Below are 26190 nucleotides of genomic sequence, written 5' to 3'. Positions count from 1 at the left end.
CACTGCTCAAATTCTGGGCCCCCGTGGGCCCGCCTCCAAGCCCGCCCCAAAATCCTGCCGCCAAACCCCGCCCACAGGAATACACAAACACAGACAAACACACGCACTGATAGAAAAAGGACCCAGATACACACACACACAAAGATACACACATACTGACACACACACATACTAATAGACACACATACTAAAACAAACACACACACATACTAATAGACACACATACTAAAACAAACATACACACATACTGAAACAGATACATAGACATATACATACTGACATACATACAGACAGACAGACACATACATACACTTACTGACATACATACATACAGATACATACATACAGACATACATAACATACTGACATACATGCATACTGAAATACATACACATACATACATACATACATACATACATACACATACACATATATACATGCACATATACAGACAGACATACATACATACATACACATGCATACAAACACATACACACAGGCATGCATACATATACATACATACATACACATAATGACATACATACAGACATATATACATACATATACATACACATACTGACATACACACATAGCTAATTTTTCTTACCTTTTTTTTATGGAGGAGGGTAGCCGGGACTGACTTCCCAGCACTTCCTCCCAGCACTACTTGCGGATGCAATTATTTAAAGGGGTCCGATCGCGCTATTGCACGGCCGCAGCGCTGACTGGGCCCCTGAAGATATAGGGCTCATTGGGTGGCCCTAAATGCTTGGGCCACCTGATGGGCCCTATCAGCGTACAGACCCCGGTGCAGGTGTACCGGCGGCAGTTCCGCCGTTACACATGGGGTCCAAGCCGCCGGGCCCCCCAGGGCCGCCGGGCCCGTTAACCATCATGGTTGTCAGCCCCTGATAGCGGACCTGCATGCAACAGCAGAGATGTGTTAGGGGTGTGATGTTTTAGTGTACTTAGCATTAATACAATCTATGTTATGTATGCTCTCCCTGGAAAAAAAACATTCTTACTGGGTTGTGATTCATTTGTAGATTAGAAAAGTCTGCACAGCATAAAATATATTTTGCTTCTTAACTGGGGTCCAAGGGGCACCAATACCAATCTCAGTTCTCTGCCTGTGCTAAACCTGATGGTGCAGGTAAGCTCTATAGTGGTTATGGTGCTTGGAGCATTCATTTAATGATAGAGGAGATGAGTATACTTCCCTTTGGTTTCCATTGTTTTGTTTCCTGGTAGTGTTATAGTAATGTTGAAGGTCAGTGTCATTGTCAAGCCTTTTCATCTGAGACAATGTGGAGTATTGCACTGTTTAAAAATGTGTCACATTTCATATGATATTTTATCTGTGATCTAACTATCCAACCCTACTCTTTCACCCTGTTTTATTTATGTCTTTATGTTTCAAATGGAATAAATGTGCTTACTGATTTTCTGTCTAAACAAAGCATATAGTTAATTTAATTGTATTAGTAAGCAACACATTTGTCTTAAATTTAAGGAAAGATTATGCACACTCTCAAAAAAACAAGCAGTTTTTGGATGAAATGCGAGTGAAACAGTTAAACAGGAGAGAGATTATTCTGATCAATTTCACACATTTAAACTAGAAAATGTTTTTAAGCATTCTAACCACCTGTTTTCATACGAGTGATGCTCTGGCGCTCATATCTCTCCTTGATATTACAGATGGCATATTGGCAATTTAGTTTTCCTTCAGCATATGCAAACTATAGGAGTCTTGCATGCCTCTGCTACCCTGTACTTTTTTTCTCATTTATTCTGTTTGATTTGAAAACTATGGGAATTCTTCCAAATGATTTTCTGATGGAAATGTGCCAATTAGATTTACTTGCTATGCTTATTTTGTGTTTTACCTGAGTGCCACTTCTTCTCCAAAATATTTAGGAACGTGTCATACACTAATCACGTGAACATCTACTATATGGCAAACAATTAGAATTGGAACGATAGTTAGATGACTGATACATGCAGAGCATAGTCTTGGTTGATGGTGACATATTATGAACAGTGTATATTAATGTTTCTGCTAATAATAAAAATACCATTTTATTATTACAGGTGCCATTCTAACTAGCATGGCATAGCATTTTGTTAGGCTTGTTTGTGACCATACAAATTGTAATGAGGTCATGGTGATCGTGACATAGCGTGTCATAATATGTATGTTTAAGCAAGAGCTGTTGCCTTGACAGCAATGAAGAGATTTGGGACCCTTTCCTTCTAGTAACAGACACAATCAGTTAGTGCTCAAATTAGATGTTTTCGTTCTACAAACTAATGCAATTTGTACATATTGACCAAGAAAAGCCACATTCTCAAAAATATTATAAATTGGAAATTGTTCTATTTAAGCAATAAAGCAAAGAAAAAGTATATCAAGGAAAGCACCTATCCTTGAAAAGTCCAGCAAAACCAAAAACCAAAAACCAAAAACCAATAGCATGTAGTTTCTAAAAAAACAAAATAGCATATGTGTATTTAGTGAAACAAACCTGGAAACAATCATCCTATAACTTTCAGAATATGAGATGATCTTCAGTAACCTACCAAAGGATCATGGAAAAAGATAGACAGGACTTTAGAGTGACTGGGCTTAACTCTTATGCAGAAATAGGTTTGCAACACGCCAGGACAAGCTCAGGGTCAGGAATGTAGCCACGTCTGGCACAATGGATATACAGGACCAAGACAAAACTTAGGGTCAAGGATGTAGCCAGGTCTGGTATACTAGGAATATAAGACTGATCAAAGCTGAAGGTCTAGGTCGATGTCAGGTCGAAGTCAGGAGCACATGATCAGGCACAGCAGAGTAATGTACTTAAGAGCTGTAAAACCAGGCCCTTGAGTAATTATTTGCATTATTTTTGCACAAGGGCACTGCGTCAGGAAAGACACCAAAAGAATAGAATTTAAAAAAATGAAAAGATTTCACAGCTTTTATCATTTTGGAGTTGATAAGGGCCAGTGTGATGAAACCTAGTAAAAATTATGCTGTGCTAAAACTGCTGAGACCTTGGCTGTATTGACTCGAATGTGCAAGTGGCCCAATATGTTCCTAAATAATAACTTAAACATTTCTTCTACCATGACAGTGGCTTTTGGCTCTTCCACCTTATATTCAGATCTTTGTAGAGGTCCTTGTTTGAATCTGTTAGCAGCTTGCTCAATGACATCTCTGTAATAGTATTATTTACTTAGTTTGCAACATTCTCTGGTTGAACCAATTTTCCGGATCTAATAGTATTATTTTGGAAAATTGTCTTCCTTATCCTCAGGGGCTTTGGTGTGTTTGCCTTACAATTTTCCTACTTATCTATTTTTTTACTTCTAATTGTGGGCTTCTTTCCTTTCTCACCTCCTCTTGTCTGTAAGTGGCCAAAGCTTTATTAATATGATAATTTTTAGATTCATGAATATTAATGTATGCATATCGATAAGTGTTTGGTAAAAAATGTTATGCTAGCCGTAGTGTACTGTATTATTACTGTATTAGGACTGCCCAGTAGCTCTCTGGTCACATGTTTCCAGGTTCCATTTCAGATCTGATGTGATTCAGATATTTTAGCTTCTGTTATCAGCTTTTCAAAAGTATTTTTTTTTTACCTAACAATACAATTCTCAGAATTTCCGGGATTATTTCTGGTTTTATGTGTTATTAAAGGACCACTATAGTGCCCTGAGGGTGCGCTGGGCTGAAGGGGGAGAAAGGGGGTTAAACACTCGCCTTTCTCCAGAGCTGGGCTCCCTCGGCACTGGGGACTCTCCTCCTCCTTCAGTCGTCATCGGCTGAATGCGCAAGAGCCGCGCGAGCATTCAGTCAGTCCATAGGAAAGCATTCTCAATGAGACAGCCACTAAAAGCTGGATTAATCCTAATGTAAACATAGCAGTTTCTCTGAAACTGCTATGTTTACAGCAGATAAACTGCTATGTTTACAGCAGGCAGAGTTAATCCTGAGCTAAAGTGGTCTGGGTGCCTATAGTGGTCCTTTAAAGAACATTGACAGGATTCAACTCTTCCTGTTGTGGAACTGTTTGAGCAATCTTTATAAGTGTTTACTTAAGCAACCTACCTTTCCCCACACCTCAGAAGTCAGTTATCTTAGTACAATAGATAAAGTCAGATTAATCTCAATCGTATGGACACATTATGAACTGTCTCAATACTGAGAAAATAGATTCTAAATATAAATGTATTCATTTTCCAGACTTGTGTATGTCAAAATGTTAACATGGATATATAATTGAGAAAAGGGTTATACTTAAGCAACCAAGCAATATGTTTCTGCATGAATGTCTTGAAATGTTAATTGAAATAGTTCATTTCTCAGTTTTAGTGCAGATAACATTACTTGCTTTGGTATTTGAATGTCAAAATATGCCCTTTATTTTGTTTCTAGAGATAACCAGTCAACCATAGCTGGCTCTGTGTTAAGCTTGGATAAGACAGAGAGTGTGCGATCCTGGGTTGGTTCATCTGCCAGCTGGGCATCACCTACTGGGAGCACGGCGGATGGGTGCTTGTCAAGGCAGTCGACATCTGATAATATCAGTGTTCAAAGTTCAAGGTCAGTAAACCTGTAAAACAGTGTACTTATAGTACAATGATATTATTGTGTAATATAAAGACCTATTGCTATTGTAGAATCTGTAATGTCTGGCTGTGGCATGTGACATGACTAGGCAATACCGTGTGCTGGACAAGTGCTTACCATTTTTTGAGTCTTGACTCATAACTCTCATGTGGCTTCTTTGATAAGGAAGTAGTTAATTAAGAACACATACAAAATCAGTCAGAACAAGTGCACGCAGTTTTACCCTATCTGATGCTGTCATTATTGCACGTATAAATTGAAAATTGTATATGTAGTCTCACCACATAGTCCACTTGGATCTGTTCTCATTGAATGGAGGTCTCACAAGGTCTTGTTGGAAGGCTGTGCCTATGGATTTTACCAAGTGCCCCTATGTAAGTGTCTGTTTCATGAAAGTATGTGTGTGTATGTTTACATACATGTGAATAAATGTGCACATTTGGGAGAGTGTAATGTGTAACAATTGTGCAGGTTCTATACTTATAAGTATGATAGATATTTATTATGAGGGTGTAGTGGGTAACAATTGTATGAGTTCCCTCTTTATAATATGGTAGATATTTATAGTGTTTGTGTAGTGGGTAACAATTGTGTAGATTCCATCATACATTCAAACAGATTTATTTTTGACACTTTTTATTTGGATTTGTATTGATATTTAATATTTTCTAGCAATATGGGGTGTAGCAACAAGTCGGCTTTTGAGCAAAGTAACATTTCAGAGGTTTCTATACAACAAGCAAGTAGGATGTGCAAAAATAATTGACAAAAGTGTGCATTCAAGTTTGTAAGGTTACAAGCATAAAGTAAGTGCATAGATTGGTCTAACAATTGGACAGAAATAACTAAACATGTGATCATGTGAAGCCGTGTTTTGAGTACACAATCGTAACTTTTCAGCTTGGGGCTGCTGCACGGGAGTATAAACTGTATCATAGATGAGTTATTACCATGAGGGGGGATCTGTCTTAGTCAGGGGGTTGGTGTTCTGTCAGTGAACCATATGTGACAGTTGGGTCAGGGCATTCGGGATTGTAGGGGGTTAGGGCGGCATGGTAGGAGAGGCAGGAGTAAGAGCGAGTGGTGCTTGAAGAAAGAGAGGAGGTAAAGCATAAAGTAAGAGAGAAAAGAAAAAAAGGGGGTCAGGGAAGAGGGGGTGTAGGAGTTAATTTAGAGCTGCTGTCATTGATACCATGGCATATATTTTGCTACCCTATCAACCCATTGCTGGAAGGTTGGCACACCTGTTGTTTTCCAATACGTGGGTATCAGAGACTTTGCCGCAGTCAGCAGATGTTTTGTAGCATTTTAATGGCATACTAGTATGGTGCAATAGCATGGGCAAAGGCTGGAAGGGCAGCTCAAGGGCTGAGATCTCCCTAATTTTAGAGTTCACCATTGCCCAGAAGGGGGAGGTGCCAGGGCATGACCACCAGATGTGAAGCATCGTGCCAGTGTCTGACCTCCATCTCCAACACTCCTCTGTGTTATACGCATTCATGCAGTGTAGGACAGCGGGAGTCCTGTACCATTAAGTCAGCAATTTATAGCCCATCTCTTGGAATTTCGAGCTAATTGAGCAATCGTGTGTAAATATGAATATGTTGTCTCATTCCTGCTCAGTCAATGTCTCTCCAGTTTCCCTTTGCCATCTCTCAATGAACTTGGATGGCGGTCTGTTTTCCTCAGACAAGTACATTGCGTACAGTACAGAGACTCCCCTCACGACATGTCGCCTGGCAGTGCATAACGTCTTGAAGTGTGTGGGATCTCTGTGGAAATGGTTATTTAGTAGCTGAGGTGGAGTAGTAGGTCTTGATTTGGTGATAATGGAATCTATCTAGACCAGTTGGGGTGGCGTTGGGGAGAATTTCTGTCAAGGTTTTAAGTTTGCTGCTGCCTCACCACTGGTGCATTGAGATCCAGTCTGTCTGTATGAAATTGGGGAGGTCTGCTGATTCAGGCCTCCGGCGACATCTTGGTTATGAGTGATGGTATCAGTGGGCTGGGGGATGTGGTCAGCTGATGAGAATAGCGAAGGGAGCACCATACCTTCAGTGTGGCATCAATCAGGGGGTTACCAGTTCGTAAGGAAATTAATTACATGCCACCCTGGTAGAGTAGTGAGGGGATCCTTCCCACAGTCTGTACAGTTTCAGAGTGCACCCAGAGCTTAGCCGTTGGTTGGGCATGCCACCTGGTTATCCTGAATAAATGCATGCTCTCCGGTTCCATACAAATTTTCGGATAGCTGTCATTATTGATTGAAAGAATGCTCTCGGGGAACAGTCTCAGGCTCCACAACATGTTTCCTGGATTGTTGTGGCGAACAGAGCCAGTACTCCCAGATACCCAGCAGCACCTTTTCAGGCAGATATTCCAGGGGAGGCCCAATACCCATGTTCTCCCACCGAAACCAAAATCTCCCTCCCAGGGTCTGCGTCAGCACCACTTTAGCTGCCATGGCCTACTGAGTGGAACACAACCCAATCACTCACATTGTGGGTCAGGCAGCTCTGGTCACTTGGGCCTTATTCTTTGGGACCATCCGGTCTGCCTCTCAGCTTGGGCTGTTTACCATAGCCTTTGGGGAAGTAGGGCCGGTTGGGTCTCTCAGGCGGGCCCGGGTGCTGTGCAGGTCCCTCTAAGATCCAGTTCAGGACTGACACCGCTGGGAAGATCTGGGCTCGCAGGAACCCGGTTACATCATTCGGTTATCTCAGGGTGCACCAGCAGTTATCCTTACGTGCCTGCAAGCTAAATAGGAAACCACACTTATAACGGATTCCCTATTTTTGGAGCAAGCGAGTGAGTGGTGCTTAGAGGGCGTACAGAGTCAGCGAGGAAAGATCCTGATGCAGAGAGATCTGTGCATCTTGGTAAGTAATAGCTTGCGGCCTAGCACCTTACATAATGGTGTCCTTAAGTTGGAAGGACAGTAGGCGGCAAATTACATCACGAAGGAGATCATTGCTCCTGGGTGGCCAGAGTGCTCTATAAACTCTTTCAATATGATATTCGTCTGGGGCTTCTTGCCCAAGGATCTACATAAATAGTTGTGTCAGGGTGTCAACAAGGTCATCTACTTCGCTCTCAGGTAGGATTGTTAAGGTCCTCTACTTGCCTGCGTAGTTCCAGTAGAACCGAGTCTTGCCTAGAGGTTGCATTGTCAGCTGCCTGAGAGTGTTGGGCGGCCTGCAGGCAATCAATTTCCAGCCCTGTGACCTAATGCTCGAAAGCGGTGAGGTCTCTGTGCACTTCCTGGACTTCCTCCCTGATCACTGAGCACAGCTCAGATACTAAGGCTGTTTTGTTAGCACTGGTGAGCATGTTGGCCAAGATCGTGGTCAGCTCGGTGGAGATCTGGGTGAGTAATTCATCTCACAGGGAGCACGGTAGAGAACCTGCCATGCTTTCTATGCCTGGGGAGTTTGGCGCCATTTTGTCAGCCGGCCGCGTGTGTCGGAGGTGGATAGAAAATCGTCCATGGGACCCACAGCTCGCCTCGGTGAACCCGAGCTTGAGGGTCCAGGGGTCGCCAGGCGTCGAGTTTTCCCCATTTCAGAAAGTAAAAGCGCTTATTATTAGGGGCTCTGTGGCCTAAGGTTGCGGATCCTCAAGAGTGTGTGTCTTACTCCATTGACTGGTTAGCCACGCCCCCCCTCAAACACATTTATGTACATCTTTACGAGAAATTTAGATATGTATTCTGGCATTTCAGTGCCTAACATGCTACCCAGCCTACTTGGAATTTGACAAAAAAAATATTGCTTGGGTGGTACCTGAACCAGGTGTATATATCCTACTAAAACCACAGACTGGTAGGGTTACCACCAAGATAGGGTTCAATGATGCATTTATGATTGTAGTTAGGAGATTCTTTTGAAATCTATTTATGTTTATAAAAAGCATTATGCCTTTTATTCAAGTTTTACTAACATTAAGACTAATCGCTCCTGAAAACTTTCAGGCAGTTTTTTTTTGACATTTTGACAAAGAGGTTACAAACCACATGCAACTAAACAATGACTTTTATCAGCTGAAAAAAGATCCAGTGACAAAATAACCATTGGCTTTATTGGGAAGTAACTAAACAGGAAACAGGCTCATACGTGAAAATCAAGCTATGTTCTAATTGTAAAAAATACCAAGCTATATACATAATTTTACAGAAATATGGATACTCTGTTCTCAAACAGGTGTGGATGATGTTTGCACTGGAACACTGAAGTGCTAAGTGTTCTTTTTACTTTCCCAGTCTGTATTCCTTGCCCAAGGGTTTCAGCAGGGCCATTGAGGTTAAAAAATGAGAACTTATTTATAAAGAAAGTGACGTTTCTCTTTAAATAATACAAATTATAAAAAGAGGCTCAATATATCTTTACACTTTGTTTATCTTTAACTAGAGGATGAGCAAACCAAATGTGATGCAAAAATGTAGATGGGGACCTAGGAGACAAAGTGGACAACTTGTTGTTATATTGCAATGTACTCAGGCACTCCAGGTTCACCTCTGCAGAAAGACAGCCTTCAATGACCAACCCAACTCAATATGTTTAATGTGTTCACCCAGTATTTTCACATACAACCATTTCAGATAAAAGATGTGAAGGAGGTGAGGGCTGCACCTAGGGCTAATAACAGTAGTCTATAACAATAACAACCAGACCAAATGGTCTAAATTGAGATACACTCCAGAGCTGGTTAGAGCTCTCTCAAATGTAAGTTTATTACCATTATTTTTATCCATTTTACCATTGGATCTTGGCTATGTTACACTATCAGTTGCTTGTCGTGTATCCCCTTTTTCTTTCCACATATACAGATATTTTAACCATCCGGATGGATCAACTCCTGAGGATTGTACCCCTACCTTATCCCGATATATTAGTGAGACTTTTATATAACTTTTATATGAATATTTTATTATCCGTACGGATCAACTGGCAGTAACACGCAAATCCAGTTAAGACTTTCGTTCAGCTAGACAAACCACTAGATTACTGAACGTGTTTATATGTTTTATAATACTTTCATACAAGTTGGTTAGAGATTGGGAAAACATACAAAAAAATTAATAAAATATAACTGTAGCTAGCTGACTATCCACACAATTCTCAATTTCTATACTTTACCAACAGTGGCGTCGCTAGAGGGGGGCAGAGGGGGCCATGCCCCCCCCCCCCACATCATGCTGTGCCCCCCCTTGCCCCCCCCCCAAATGCCAGCAACTTGCTGGCCATGTGGTTAGATTCTATTCCCTCGGACTGTAACAGTCTGTTACAGCCCGAGGGAATGCAGGAGAGAGCAGATGGAGCGCTGGGTCAGGTGCTGTCTGTGTGTGTGTGTGTGTATGGACTCAGCAGTCTGTGTGTGTGTTTGCGTATGGACTCAGCAGTCTGTGTGTGTGTGTGGACTCAGCAGTCTGTGTGTGTGTATGGACTCAGCAGTCTGTGTGTGTGTCTGGACTCAGCAGTCTGTGTGTGTGTGTGTGTGTATGGACTCAGCAGTCTGTGCATGTGTGTGTGGACTCAGCAGTATAGGTGTGTGTATGGACTCAGCAGTCTGTGTGTGTGTGTGTGTGTGTCTGTGTGTGTATGGACTCAGCAGTCTGTGTATGTGTGTGTGTCTGTGGACTCAGCAGTCTGTGTGTATGGACTCAGCAGTATGTGTGTATGGACTCAGCAGTCTGTGTGTGTGTATATGGATTCAGCACTCTGTGTGTGTGTCTGTGTGTGTGTATGGACTCAGCAGTCTGTGTGTCTGTCTGTGTGGACTCAGCAGTCTGTGTGTGTATGGACTCAGCAGTCTGTATGTCTCTGTGTGTGTATGGACTCAGCTGTGTGTGTGTTGGACTCAGCAGTCTGTGTGTAAGTGTATAAATCAGCCTGTGTGCATTCAGCAACGCCTGTGTGCATTCAGGAGTCTGTGTGCATTCAGAAATCTGTGTGTGTGTGTGTATTCAGAAGTCTCTCAGTGCACTGCTTTGCCCGGGGGCCCTTAACACTGTTAAGATGGTAATGCTTGTGTGTGTCAGTGAGCTTCTATTTAATGAGCATGTGTGTGTCAGTGAGCTTGTCTTTAGTGAGCTTGTGTGTGTCCCTGAACTTCTTTGTAGTGAGCCTTGTGTTTATTCAAGTGAGTTTGTCTGTAGTAAGCCTGTGTGCGAGTCAGAGAGTTTTTTGTCTGTCAGTGAGCATATTTGCGCATGTCAGTGAGCTTATGTGCTCACTGTACAATATATATATATATATATATATATATATATATATATATATATATATATATTGACCTGTAGCAATGGCATACATTTTTTCCAGGGCTGCTTTCCAGTTTGGCTCTGCCAGCGAGTGTGCTTTACCACTGAATCATCTGTGTGAGCTGCCACACACATTAGCCCTGTTACACGCGTCTGGGAGCTGCTGTTGACAGGTACTAGTAGTCTAGAGATTGGGACATGGGGTATATGCTCAGCTATCTGTATAATACTATAGTGCTGTTCTCTGTATAATACAGGTCTGTGTCTGTATAATATCCTGGGACAATCAGTGTTCCCTGTATAGTGCTGCTCTCTGTCTTGGGATATTATACACAAACAGATCTGTATTATACAGAGAGCAGCACTGTACAGGGAGCGCTGACTGTCCCAATGTCTCAAATGTTGGCAACTATGGCACTATATCAAGGGAAATGTTTGTTTTTTTAACAATCCCTGGTGGAAAATAATGAATCCTCCACCAGGGATTATTAAAAAAAACAAAAAACACATTGTGTCGGGGCAGGGCTTAACATGCGGCAGGGGTGGGTTCAAACTGCGGCGAGGGCGGCATTAAATGTGCCCCCCTACTTTTGTCCCTGGCCCACCATGTGCCCCCCCTAAAAATGAATCCTAGAGACGCCACTGTTTACCAAGTATGTGTCTTAAAGAGACTAGCAAACTCAACTGCAATCAAAAGTAGGACAAAGTTGGATGTATCCACGGGAGGCATTTATTTTTATTGGAAGAAATTCACCATAAATTTCCACCCAAGGAGCAGAAATCAAGCAAAGTCATGTGCATGCTTAGAGTTATTTCTCAGGGAAAATGATTTGTGACGCCTGAAATGCAATTTTCCTGTTTAGACTTTAAGACTTTGTTGAGAAATGTTTAATGATGCTTTGAACAGTAAAGTATCTCTGCTCTAACTTCACAGGCTATTTCCACTTTCCTTCAGTCACAGGCAGTGTGACAAATGCAGCCCCATGTCTCCTGTAATCTCCAATATTATTTTCGTGATAAACAAGCTTTTTAGACTCCACGCGTATATATCCAAACATAGCATTCAACTTCAATATTGCTTTTCTTCCAGTTTTTACTGGAAACTGTAAAAGTCTATATATATATAAGCATGGCATTGGATAACATATTTAAATATATTGATAACCCTAAAATCTAATTTACAGACTATCCTCCTATGATTACCAGTTAACCTTTATTTTTTTTTTTTTTTTTTTTTTTACCATTTATGAATTCTGCAAGACTGGGCTTGAAACTACTGCCTGGTGAGGAATTCATATTATCTAGGCACGAAAGGAATGTATTAATTACAACAGTTCTTTAGTAATGTTGGCATTAAAGTAAAACTCACTGCACTAATACAATTGTAATACATTTAATATGCTGTTTTTTTTGTTTGTTTTTTTGCTTTCCAGCAGAAATGCTGCACATACAGATTCCTACCCCCATGACCACTTCAAATCACTGGTGTGGTCATGGTGGTTGGAATAACCCTTTAATGGGTTGGCTTTAGTTGGCTGCTTGCCAACACGAACTGCCATATTCCGTTCGCCTCATACATGTGGTATTGGCTGAAACAGAACTGCAGACTGTACCAGTGTCATTCTCCTGAGTTATTATTATTATTTGCATTCAGTTTATGTTTGTACTATTATTTTAACGTGCAGAGCCTGTTACCTAATACCTGAATGACCTTCATATATACCCCCCCTCACTAGATTGCCTGGCTATCACCTCTCACACTTGGCCCATTCCCTTCTTAGATTCACTTTACCATCTTTGCCATAAGATACTTCACTAAGAAGTTCAATCCAGCAGTGTCTCTAGCTTGTTTTAAGGTTCCTACTCACTGGCTGGTATAATGTGAATTAACCCCATGCTACGATATATGTTTAGCCTGTCTTCTATAATACTTTAAATTGTGCTCTTTATCTATGCCATGATACTAATCTTTGTTTAATGCTTGCACCTGCTGATGTGGCGTTGCAAGCCTGTTTATTATTGAAAGCACAACAAAAATAAAGAATAAAAAAAGTGCACTTCTTACATGGTTATTCACCAAAATAGGGAATGCTAAATGAATTCCAAGTAAATTCCATATTGAAGGCCAAAGTCACGAAAGTGTATGTATAATTTCACAGATAGATGATTCCAGATCAGTTATGTTCATCTTAAAATTGAAATTCACTTTAAATTCAACTTGAATGACAGACCTTTCTCACTTTACTGAATAACCCTGGTATTTAAATATTTTCTCTAAATATATACATGAACATGCAGAATGCACTTTAACTTTTTTATTCTAAGTTTTTAATTAAATATTCCCCCTTGAATGCAATAAGCAGCTTCAGCAATTTAAAATGAATTATGTTTTTTTTATACAGCTTGATTGGTAATCTAACAAAATATGATCGAGCACAGAAAGCTGTTACCTTTTTTTTGCCCAGCAAAATGAATTTATTGTATGTATAATATAAGGTATTGCAGGATGTATTTTGTTTTCTTGGAAATTCCCATAAAAGCCAGCGTGTTCTTTATGTTCCTTCATCAGCTTATGTTATATCTCTCATTTCTACAGAAAATCCAGCTGGTGGTTTTGTTTTCTTTTTGTTTTTTCTTTTTCCTGAATCTGAACATTTGGCTTCTAGCGTGCCATTCTTGGCTGATTTTCATAAACCTACTTCATTTCGCTTGCAGATTGTAAATCATTTTTCATTTCATATGCAGCCCTAACAGAAAATAGTTGGAAATAAATTATGATAAACACTTTTTACAATCTTTTTCGAAGCAAGGTTTTTTTTCTGTTTTTTTTCCAGCTGTCAGAAGAAAAAAAAAATCTGCTAACATTAGGAAACCAATTCTTTGTGATAATAATATAAAAAGCGAGATGATAAAAATTGAAGCTGTCTGATTGTCTTTCTCTGGTTCTTCTAAACCTGTTCCATTACAGTCATTGACACACCATGGGGTTACATTTATATAGTTTTCACAGGGAGAGAAAAAGCATGTACAAACCTGCCACTGTTACCTTCTCTACATATTAAGCATTCAATTGTCCCGATTTGTGCAGCAGAGTCTAGAACATAACATTCTGAATCTCGGTTCTAACCTTGTTTATTCTACATTATAAAATTCAGCCTTGAGAAACATCTCAGCAAACAGATTTTGCTTCAGTTATGAGAATTCAGCAAGTCTAATTTGAATGTCAGCTGTTTACTCACAGTCATCATTACATTTTATTCTTGCTACAGGCTGCAAAAATAATTATTCAGCAAACTGTTGCTGAGCTGAGTAACTGAGTTACTATGTGACTGGCACCGGGTTCTCCATAGGCAGATGAAGTCAAATCTTTTATTGGTTATAGCTAATGGGCAGGAGGAGGAAAGTAAATCATTGATTTTATTTATTCAGGCTCTTGCAAATGGAATATGCCTTGGTGGCCCTCCATACAAACCATCCTATGCTATAGGGACATGGGGGATTTTAGATGTTCAGTACCCCCGTTATAAGTTTAGCGTCCACTCCCTCCCTATTACCAGAAAGAGATTTTGATGCATCTAATTGCCTTTGTATATTGCTTGGATGGAATTCTTGATATGGATCATGGACATGCATTTAAAAGGCAAACTTGTTTGGCTTTTATTAATCATGCATAAAACACTATAAACAAATATAAAAAAGTGTCCAATGCGTAAATCTCTATTTACAAATATATCTAAACTGAATATTTCATTTATTAAAAAGGTCTATACCAAACAATCTTCACATATACATGCTGCATTATTTTTTGATGTTGCTGACCTAGGTCCTGAAAACTCTATGCATCCCACATACACTGCATCATTTATATGTGTTTTGCTCCTTGCACAATACATGATACAGTTATATTATTGTCTTTAATGAAATGTTGAGGAGGGAAGAAAGATCTACCTGTTGTCAGCTGCACTTAACAGGAGTTAGGCAAGCAGGAAAGAGTGGTCATGCATCTAATGTCTATATTTACAGGCTTAGAAGGTGAATGCCTATGGTAGCCATGACCACTAATCAGAAACAAAGTTATAGTTTCATTTCTTCTTAATCTTTGCCACATCCACAGTCTTTTTTATTGTACCTCTCCTATTGTGTCCAGTTTTTACTCAACCATCTTTTTTCCGCTAGCAGCCTGTGCCCACATCTCAGCATTTTTCCAGTTTCCCCAAGTTTGTTCAAAATGTCATGCCGATGAGCTACTGTATCTATATACCAGATCTGGAATCCTTTCCAATCTCAGTGCTATGGCATATGGGACAGATTTTCATTTGTACAGAAGACAACTAACCAGAAGTGTGCTGGATAGATACAATTATAATTAATAAACATAATGTATAAATGAAAAAATATATATTAAAATAGGGCAGCCATCTGCATGACAGAGTGCCTTTATTAATTTGAAAAAGCCAAATGGTTCCCCTGTGAATAAGGCTTTATTATATTTGATTATAGGCTCCTAGGAAAAGCTTCTGTTTATGAAAGAAATATAGTGTTCAGTGTATGCATTCCTGCAATTCCACATTGTACTATAAATATTGTCATTATACATGGGAATTGTATCTTCTGGTTGTGTGGAAGTCTAGGAGCAATGCCACAAATAGAACAATAGAAAACAGGGACTGATTTTAATTCTAAGCTGACATACATATCAGCTTTGAAATGATGTGCCTTTGATGTCCACATGCACTGTAAATTACTTTGCTTTTATCAGGATGTTATGATTCTTAAACACACAACACTACAGCAGCTTAAAGTGTTACAGTGGCCAGGATTATAATACAGATTTGCCAACACTTGAGATAAGTGAATTATATTTTAGCATATTTTTGTAAAAAAATGAAATGAACATTGACTTGTTATAAAACTTACATTGCATTACATCTCTATCTAACAACCATATGCTCCAATTTGTTCAAAGCATAATACTTGTGTTCTAACATGAAGCTAAAAATGAAGAAGTTTAAGCCCTGTACTATTAGGTTCTATACTTTAACCTGCCTTGAAACATCCTTAAAACCTTTTATAGGTCCCCATAAACAGGGATTGGGTACAGAGAAGGATTAACCATAAGGTGACCTTAACAGGCTTCCTAGACTAGGGGACCATTCTCCATCACCATGTGAAGAATTAATGTGGCCCCAAATGTTCACTTGTTGTGGGCCCTGTGAGACCTTAATACTTCTCTGATTGGGAGGATTCCAAAATTATTAAAGGGACACTGCAGGCAGCAATACAATTTCAATGCATGCTCAAATCTTTATAGTATTTTCTTAAAAAAATAAAAGTTTTGCGGCATAAGCCTAGCCTAGGCATAAGCCTGCCAATTTAGCCATGCCCCTTACTCAAGAAAAATAAATCTTTATCCAATGTATGCACTTTGCCCAGATAACAACAGTACTCTTTTAATAATTGTTTTCTATTCAAACCTTCTTTTTCATTCTGGGTCTTAGCTAACAGATCTCTGGGATAATGTCTGTTCAAAAATGCCTTTAACCCCTTAAGGACCAAACTTCTGGAATAAAAGGGAATCATGACATGTGACACATGTCATGTGTCCTTAAGGGGTTAAAATGTCTACATGTTATTTCAAATCTTCTCTTTTAGTACAACTTTATAAAATTTTCATCTGTTCATCCTTAATATGATCCTCCCATATTTCCACTGTGAATTTAATGTCATATTGGTTGGACTTAACATACTCAATAAATTAAAACCACCCTTCAAGATAATGTCAACCATATATATATATATATATATATATATATATATATATATATATATATATATATATATATATATATATATATATTCAGCAAGTTAAGAGCATAAGAATAAATAGGATATATATCTATATTTGACTCTTTTATACATATATTTATTTTGTATACCTGTTGTATTGGTTGGCTAGATAAAAGCATGTTTAGGGTATTTTCATTTTTATAAATATGATTTTTATTATTTTATCTTCATGATTATAATATATATTTTTAGTGACACTGTGCATCACAAATTCACCACTGACTCATATAATTCACACTTTAAATATGGAGACCTTAGGTCTTCTTCCACAATTATATCTCCCTATTGACTTAAACCTTAAGAAAAAAAATTTAATATTCTTACTATTATTTATATTCTTGAGAACAAATTGTTCGGAAATCAAAATCAGTGTTTCGTGTTATACAGGAAAGTTTCATAATGGACAGATTGGAAGATACTTTTATTCAATATTTTAAATAAAATAAACTGAGAGTGTTAATGAAATTCTACTTGGAAATAAGCAAAACCAAAAACAGAACAAATATGAAATTCATTATATATCAGTAAATTATTTATTTATTTTTTTTAAACAATGTAATGCCATAATGATGGAGAAGTTCTAAAATTGAGAAACATACATACTGCATTTCACACTGTGAGTATAATAACATTAACATAACTATTCATATATATGAATAAGTTAGACAGTTTATTATGAAACATGGTTTTGGATCAACTGATATATATGGAAATATGCTAATAAAATTAATTGCATAATCATTAGATTGACCATTGCCTCCAAACAGAATTAAAATAGCACTAGGTTTTTGTTTTGCTTTTTTTAAATTTACAAAATGAGGTTGCACAAATGGTTACATCAGGAGATCCAGGAGTTATTGCTCCAAAATAAACATGCATTTTATCTTCTAGAAAAATATGCTCAGGTTGCAACCACCAACTTGATTTTGCACCTTAACCTTAAACTTAACCCTTGGTTGGAGACATATTTCCTAATTGTTATTCTAAATATTTGTACAAGAGCACCAAAACTGACTATTAGTGATTTTAGCTGCCCTGAATGGGCTGCCAAGGGCTGTCACTATTGAATCCTCCTAAAGTCCCATACTCACAGCCTCTCATTGCAAATCATGAACACCCATTGCATACCCATCATTACAATTAATTAGTGTAGATAAAAGTAAATCTTCCAGCTGATGGAATAAGCTTAGTATTCAGTAAATACTTGAGTTTTTGTAAAACAGCTTGGAAATCAATCAATAAAATTGGAGGGGTTGCATCCATGTTCTCATAGCTCCATATCCCTTAAATTGGTTTGATGCAAAATGTGTGAGAAAAATGTTTATTACCTATGAGTTCCATCAGTATCTGGTAAACATTATGCATAGTCTATAAATGCATAATATGACTTAAAAGTATGCCAGTGTTTATAGAATTCACTACTAAGACCAATACATTTCAAGATATTTTAAAAGATAAGCATAAGGTTTGTATCTTTCTTATAATTAAAATTATAGCATAGGATGAATGGATGGATGGATGAATGGTAAAATGAATGGATTATTTATAAGTTTCCAATAGCTATTTCTTAAAAATTCAAGTAAGCAAAAGCACAAATAACTCTGCCAATATACTAATGAAATGTGTTAGGAAAAATTTTCTATAATTAGAGGTGTTAGAAATAATTAAAGATTATAAATTAAATGTTGTCATAATGTTATTGTTGCTAAACACTACCATCTAACTAAATGTTGTTTGTACATTTTAGGCTTAGGAACACAAAGGATCAAGATGTTAACCGAACCAATACACCTATAAGTGCTAAAGAAAAGATTTATGGAAATAATTTGGGTACTTCAGGATATGAGAACACAGAAAAACAACCTGATGTAAAGCCTGGAAGCTTAACACCAACATTTAGAAGAAAACATACTCCTCCAGAAGAAGACGACAAATTCTCTCGTTCTTCATCTGCTCTCTCAGAGTTTCTAGATGAGCTGAGAAAGAAAAGAGCCTCTGAAAAGGATCAGGCATCCCTGGTATTAGAGGATACATCTTCACTCCCCATTTACCGAACGACTGGTGCTTCTTCTCTTAGGCGCTGTGCTAGCCTAAAAGATGATGATGAAGAAGACTTTTCTGTTGTACTTGGGAAACTGTCAGATGACAGACCATCTACAAGCCAAGGATTAATGCGATCCTCAAGTTTAAGATGTTTGCCATCTGAAAAAAATGATCCTACGCTGTCACCTGCTGTTAAACGAATGGCAAAGTATGGATCTTGTGAATCTCTAAATCAAATTCAAAATGTTGCAAGTACCTCTGTATTAGGTGCAAATTCTGATCATTCTGTAAGATTAAAGCCTTGGAAAAGGTGTCTTGAAACACCACTAGAAGAAGCTGCAGAAAATGAATTAGGGAAACAATCGCTTATATTCCAAAATAAAAGTTTTACAAATTTGGCTGACAATAATGGCAACTCATCCAATTGGAAAGTGCCTAGTCTGAGTTATGATAGGAAATCGCCAGATGACACAGATGACATCCTACCTGCACTTCGAAGGGCTCACTCAACTCAAAGTATAACCAAATATTCCAAGGAAAGAAGAGAGGGACAGAGACCACTTAGTGTCCATTTTGGAGATCTACCAACAAGTGAGCCTAGCATTTCATCAGGTGGTTTAAAAAGTGCCTTAAAGAAAAGTGCAAGCTTTGGGGAAGATTTAGGCAATCTATCTGATTCATCTTCATCTTCTGGTTCTGTGATTTCCTGCAAAAGTGCTGATAGCATCAAAAGTCGTCCTCGGGCTAAAAGGCTAGAAGGAGAAGGCTATTCTGGAAAGCCTATACTTTCAGAAACCTTACAGGAGAATAAAAGGCCAGAAGCGGAGGGCAAAGAGGATGATGTAAATAGCATAATGATGAAATATCTTCGAAAAACTGATGAAGAACAAGGTAAATACTTTATTGTGTGGCATTGAGGTTTGTGTTGCTAAAATAGTTGTTCTTGAGTTCTCTGAACTAACACATACAGACATTCTGATATAAATAACCTGTCATATTAGAAGTAATATCAATTTAGCATAATCATTTAACATATGGCACTGCATAATCCCAAATTAAAAAAATGCAAATTGAAAACACATTGATTGCAATTATACACATTAATGAATGCTAATATAAATTTTGTTAACTTTAATAAATATTAAGAACTGCTGGGTTGTTCAATTATAAATTGCATATTCCCAGTACTAATTTAGTTTAAAGCTTGTTAAATGTCCATGTTTATTATATTGAAAACTAATATGTTTACATAGAATGTCACAGTGAACTGATAATCCAATCAACAATTAAGTGAGTGTGATGAGTTGATTTATTCTTTGCATAAAGATGTGGATGTACATGGGCTATTTATTTAATCAGTGAAAAGATAAGACTTGATGTATCTGAATATAACCTTGGAAAGTTTCAATCATTTGAAAGAGGTTACGTCCATGTGCTTTCTTCTACACCTACTGTATTTTTTATTTAGCAGCAAGCAAATAAATCTCTCTATTTTTGGATACATTCAACCCTCTGCCCCAGACATATGTAGAGATTATAAAGAAAAGATGGAAAGAAAATTCTTGTGTCATTATACATTTTTTAAATAAAACTTAATATGACCATTCACTGCTATGAATGTGACCTTGATCAAAGAACTGAAAAAAAAAACAGTGAAAGAAGACAAAGTTCTTCTCTGTATCAGTTATATATAAGCACATCTGTAAATGTAGAATGAAAGTTAATAAAAAAAAAAAAACACACACATTATGGATTCAATTATATTACATCTGATGTGAAATAAAACTACTGGGACTCGATTATTTAGCAAGAGATGTGCACATTATTGATAATTGAATAGCGGTATTCCCATAGATGGCAATGAGAGAACTTCTATCCAGTTAAAAGAGTTACATGTATCTCTTGCAATAGAATCCAGTCCCTGAAGTGATAATGTTGGCTATCTTGCTATTCTATTGCCATCACAATTCTTTATTCATTTATTTTATTTCATTTAATATTTACTGGTTGCAATTGCATAGCATTTTTCGACTATAAACATATGGGAAGTGTGATATATTACACTGCTCAATTACGATAAGAATTAGCAAACCTGAAAAAAGCTACATTTACTTATTAGATTAGTTTACAGGTAGCTAGATCTAGAAAAATGCAAGGTATATTACATGCAAAAAGCCTTTAAACTAACTTTGTAACAACCCATACACCCTGAAAATGAGGGCTTCACTAAAAATCAAACATCGTAGTTATCTCATTGGTTAGTAGCATCATGTTTTACATGCTTGGGATTTTCTTTTTCTTTTTTTTCAGTAGTATAATAACTTGCAATGGTTTTTGTTTTTAAGGATGCCCATTTCAAAGGGCAGAGGTTACAGAATGTATTTGTCAATACCATATTTCTATATATTTCAGGACATGCATGAGAAAAGGGGGCTCCTTTTGTAGTATTAGTAAAGAGTATAGAGAGAGAGAGAGAGAGAACAGATACACATTTGCAGATTGTTATGTGTGAGACAGTTCTTAAGCAGTGTCATCTCCCCATGGATTCAGGTAACAGTGTCTCGTGATCCTCTTGCTTTCAGGACAAATGGGATTACTGTGGCAGCGTCCAAGGTTTCCACATAGGTTGCTGCATTCGGGATTGCTGCTTGGTCAGTTAGTCCTTGTGCTGTGAAGAATTTGTATGCCTCTGCTATCGAGGTGAGTGTGTGAGTGACTCCCTCGTGCGAGGCTATCAAGGCTCCAGGTGGTCCCCACTTGTATGCTATACCTGCTGCTCACAGTTTTGATGTAGCTCGTCCCAGAGTTGTGCGCCATAGGAGCATAGCTCGGGTGAGGTCTTGGATGAAGGACAGGGATGCACCCTCAAAGGTCAGTGACATTTTGCCTCTCAGATGTGATCTGGCTTTTATCCTGGAAGGTCAAGCAGCGGAGGATAACATCCCTGGTCAGGTTAGTTGGCGCTTTAGTTGGTCCTGCAACCCTGTAAACTCCTTTGATGGACACCCGTTTGTGTAATGGGTAAGGTAGAATTGTTGCTAGTAGTCTCTGGTTATAGTGTGGTAACTCTTCTATGGAGATCGTAGTTTGGATGCCTCATATTTTAACGTGATTCCTGCGCTGTTGGTCCTCCATTGTTGTCATTTGGAGTGACAGGATCGTCTGATGGTTGTGAAGTTGCTGAATAGAGGCTTGCATGTCAGAGATGTCACTCCTCACTTCTGTTATGTCTTCTTCTTATGTGGCCTGTGACCACCTGGATCTCAGTTTTTATCAGCGTCAAATCAGCTGCCCAGACCTTTTGGATGTCCGCCAGCAGGACCTTTAGGTCGCTTTTAGTAGTGGGAGCTGAGCCGTCGAAGAACTCGGGAGTCCGAGGGACAGGTGCTGCCTCCTACACTGGGCACTCCAGTGCGGTATGTGGCACAACACCATGTGGGTCACAACACCATGTGGGTCATCTATGGGAGTCGGTCTGGGTTACGCGGGCCATTGGAGCATGGCCCGATGTCCCTGCACTCAGCCGTGGTGTTTGGTTTTTGAGGGCGGCAGCCCGTAGCCGACATACGTTTTAGCTGGGTGGGTGAGATGGTTGATGGTTCCTCAGTGGGCCCGCCGAGGATTTTTTCAATGCCACGGATTGCTGACGGGAAGTAGGCCTTGGCCTTGCAGTGCAGCTTTGGCTGTTTTGTTGGTTGTAAGAAAGGCATCTAGCGATGCAGCCCCACTTGGAGGATCTGATTACCGGTTCGGGCAGACTGTATTGGCGTAGGGTAAGGAGTTAGTCAGTGATTTGATAGGAGCTCTCGGGAGTGACGTCTGAACAAGCCGCTTGCAGATCCTGCCCCCCTATGTTATCATTTTTAAGTTATTTAATTTAATAAAATTGCAAGGCAATTCCATTTGCGTGATCTTGCAGCTTTTAACTGAATTAGTAACAGTTTCGAACACTTCATTAACTGTAGACTTATTATAAACACTGGGTAATGAAAGTTTTTGTTTTATTCTTTTTACCTTTTTGTTCTCAAAGTGTATATATAAAATAAGAGATTAATGCATGTTACATAAAAAAAATAAAAAATGAACTTTTAACATTTTCAATCAAAACGATCCTGTACTTTTTAATCTGATAAGCATGCAAGCTAAAAGTCACCTTTGCTATAAGAACCTAATTTTTTATATGTCATTAATATACAATGATGTCTGTGGGCACCATAATAACTCCAGTAAACAGTATAAATGAAGGAAGTGAATTATTGAAAGGTGGAACATATCCATATGTGAGCCTTTTGGGAAATAAGTGCTAGATTATATTGTTGCAGTGGTTTAAAAAAGGAGAATATAAGTAAGGAAACAAATCAGTGCCATTATTTTAGCGATGTAGAACTACTACTATTATATGATATATAATTTAATAGTCATTTTCCAAAATATTCAATAGGAAAACTTCTAGTTAGTTACCAGAGTTAATAATAATAGAATAGCAATAGAATTTAATTTATTGACACAAAGAGAACAAAATGTCTTCCACAGTGAATAAACCCCAAAACTAATTACTTTATGCTGTGTAACTCTCATTGTAACTGAACTCTTATGAGAGGTAAATACAGCTTGTGTATGTATAACCACAAGCAAATAACTAGCATAAGATATACATGCCCCTACTTAAAGGTATCTGTGTCCCAACATGTCAAAATATAGTGAGAAAGTGACCTTACACCGTTTGCTGCTGCACACTGATGACAACTGTGTTGGTCGCTAGTCTGATCAGCTGTAACACAGTATAAGTATGCAAACATATATGTCATTTTGATTGTTCAGGCAGCATTGTATAGATCATTTCTGAAAAGTGAAATGTGTCCTGATATCCCTCTTGCATTCACATCTTTTGTTTGAACTGTTTATTACCTCGACCTTAAAATTCCCTATAATGAGAAAAATAAGACCAATCTAAATGGATGTGAGTCACAGCTTCTCAATAACGAAATAGACAACACAACCTTGAAAACTGAAAAAACAATCAAATTATAAATGAGAACTTTGCAAACTATTCATAACATTTCTGAATGCCTGTACCCGAGTTAGTATTCACAGACAGGTAAGTTGTCAAACTGTTCTTAAACAGTTTGACTACTTACGCTGGGAGGGCACCACGCACTCCTGGCATCATAACCACTACAGTGTGCTGTAGTCCCAGTATATGCCGCAGCGCTGTACATGTATACAACCTAGACATTTTTTTTTACTCGGGGCACTTGGAAACATATTGCAATATTAAGGGTGCCTTGAACCTAAATAATTTGGTAACGACTGGTTTAGGTAATTTAGAAGAATGAATGGAAATACATGGAATGCACCCCAAGATGTAGAGATGGAGAAAAAATATGTGTATAGTGATACAGTATTAAAGCCACACCATCTTGTGAATCATAGATATCTTTCAACTATGCATATCTTTAGGCTCTAGAGTAGAGGGTAATAGCACAGGAGGGTGCTCATATATAGCTCCATTAAGGGCATTAGGCAAATAGTCTGAAACGGCTATCACATAGGCATAGTCATGGTGTGCGGTTCTCAAATATGGACATCGTACCACATGTAACCATCATATAAATGTTTTATGGTCATAGCGACCCTGATACTCTATATCCAATTTGGACACTAATGTGATATTTAGAATCACCTAGATCTCATAGATTGGATTGAAACGGTTAAGAAAAAAAGCAAACAAGATTAGCTGAAAAAAATAGTTGTACAGAAAATTCATAAAAAAATCACAAAAAGATCCATAAAGAATATTTTTTTGCTGAGGCCTATGGGCCATACTGTTTCCAATGTCCTGATCTAGAATACTTATTTTTGGAGTAGCAACTTTTCCTATCATCACCCTGTGGTGGTACTGCAATATGGTCAATCGCAATGAATTTTATAGATGGGTGTTTTGCAGCCAGGAAATGTTTACCAATGGTAGTTCAGAATGTTGGTCCCTGTAGGCTATCTGTATGCTCCAACGATGATTCATTCTCTGAGTGGTAGATTCGTCTTACCCATATAGGCCAGACCACAGGGGCATTGCAATTTGTAGACCACATGTAACTGAAAAGCTCTGTGTGATATTGAGCAACAAAGTCCATAACTGCAAGAAAATGTAAAAACAATATCATATTTCTCACATAATTTTATTGCTTAAAGGATTCTCCAACATATTAAAACAAAAAAGCAGGAAACATCATCAAATGGATTGAAGAACAGTGAAAAACCATTAGCATCACATGTCTCAGTCAAGTATGACAGAAAATTACCTCAGAATGTGGAAATTACTGTATCTGACAACAGGTTAGGTAACTCCCCAATAACAGTTTCTATATTACAAACCCTTCTCCGACAAAATTGTGAGGAGATCTGTAATGATGTAGGCGCCCATATAACCAAAATAAAAAAAGGCATAACTGAATTAAATATTAGGACAAACTAAATTAAACATGATTTAGAGGTTCATGCGAATGACTATTCATCACTTGTTTCCCGTATGCAAATGTTAGAAACAACTCCAATTAGCAATTGTAAAATTTGCAGCTTTAGAAGATAGGAGTAGAAAAATAATATTATAATTCACAACATACCTGAATCCATTAACCCAAATGAACTTTTTGATTATGTAAAGGGAGCCGTACATTCAGTTCTACCAAATATAAGTGATACAGAAATTATTATTGACAGATGTCATAGGATTTTAAAACCTAATCAGCACCAGCAGATGCTCCCAGAGACACAATTGCCAGAATACATTTTTTTTTACATGAAAGAACATTTTATGGCCAAACTGGGAAGAGGATTTGAATTACCAAACGAATTCAAGCACTTGCCATTTTTTCTACTGCCTGTCTACTGCCACTCCTATGTGTAGACGTGAATTCCAACATTTCACTAAGGAACTGCAAACCAAACAAATTAAATATACATGGGGATTTTCCGTAAAAGTTTTATTCGGATACGAAGGCCAAAACTACACCATAAAGACACCAGAAGAAGGAGCTGATTTTTAACAGTTTTAAACAATTGAGAAACCTTTAGGAGCACCTAGGATTTCAAGAAAACTAAGAAAAAGAGATGTTCCTGGAAATTAATAACCAGAATATTTTATGTATAGTAATACACATTGTTCTACATTAGTTATTTTATTCTCAATTCATTTTTGGATATTAGATTAAATTATTAATGTACCGTATATACTCGAGTATAAGCCGAGTTTTTCAGCCCATTTTTTGGGCTGAAAAACCCCAACTCGGCTTATACTCGAGTCATAGTCTGTATTATGGCAATTTGCATTGCCATAATACAGACTGGGGGGAGAGGGGGGCTGTCAGAGCTGTACTTACCTTTCCTGCAGCTCCTGTCAGCTCTCTCCTCC

At 38.2% G+C, this 26190-nt stretch overlaps 1 protein-coding gene across 3 annotated transcripts in view; it reads left to right on the top strand.

The window, feature by feature from the left end:
* MYO18B (myosin XVIIIB) overlaps window positions 1-26190 on the top strand; it is a 560248-nt gene that overhangs the window by 519392 nt on the left and 14666 nt on the right. For all 3 annotated transcript variants that reach the window (XM_063454642.1, XM_063454641.1, XM_063454640.1), the window contains exons 42-43: window positions 4436-4603; window positions 18484-19670. In XM_063454642.1, the coding sequence (XP_063310712.1) occupies window positions 4436-4603; window positions 18484-19670 (1355 nt within the window). The remainder of the gene's footprint in view (window positions 1-4435; window positions 4604-18483; window positions 19671-26190) is intronic.

This window comes from Pelobates fuscus, chromosome 5, assembly GCF_036172605.1.
Source record: "Pelobates fuscus isolate aPelFus1 chromosome 5, aPelFus1.pri, whole genome shotgun sequence".
NCBI lineage: Eukaryota > Metazoa > Chordata > Amphibia > Anura > Pelobatidae > Pelobates > Pelobates fuscus.
This window is presented reverse-complemented; position numbering and strand designations above follow the sequence as displayed.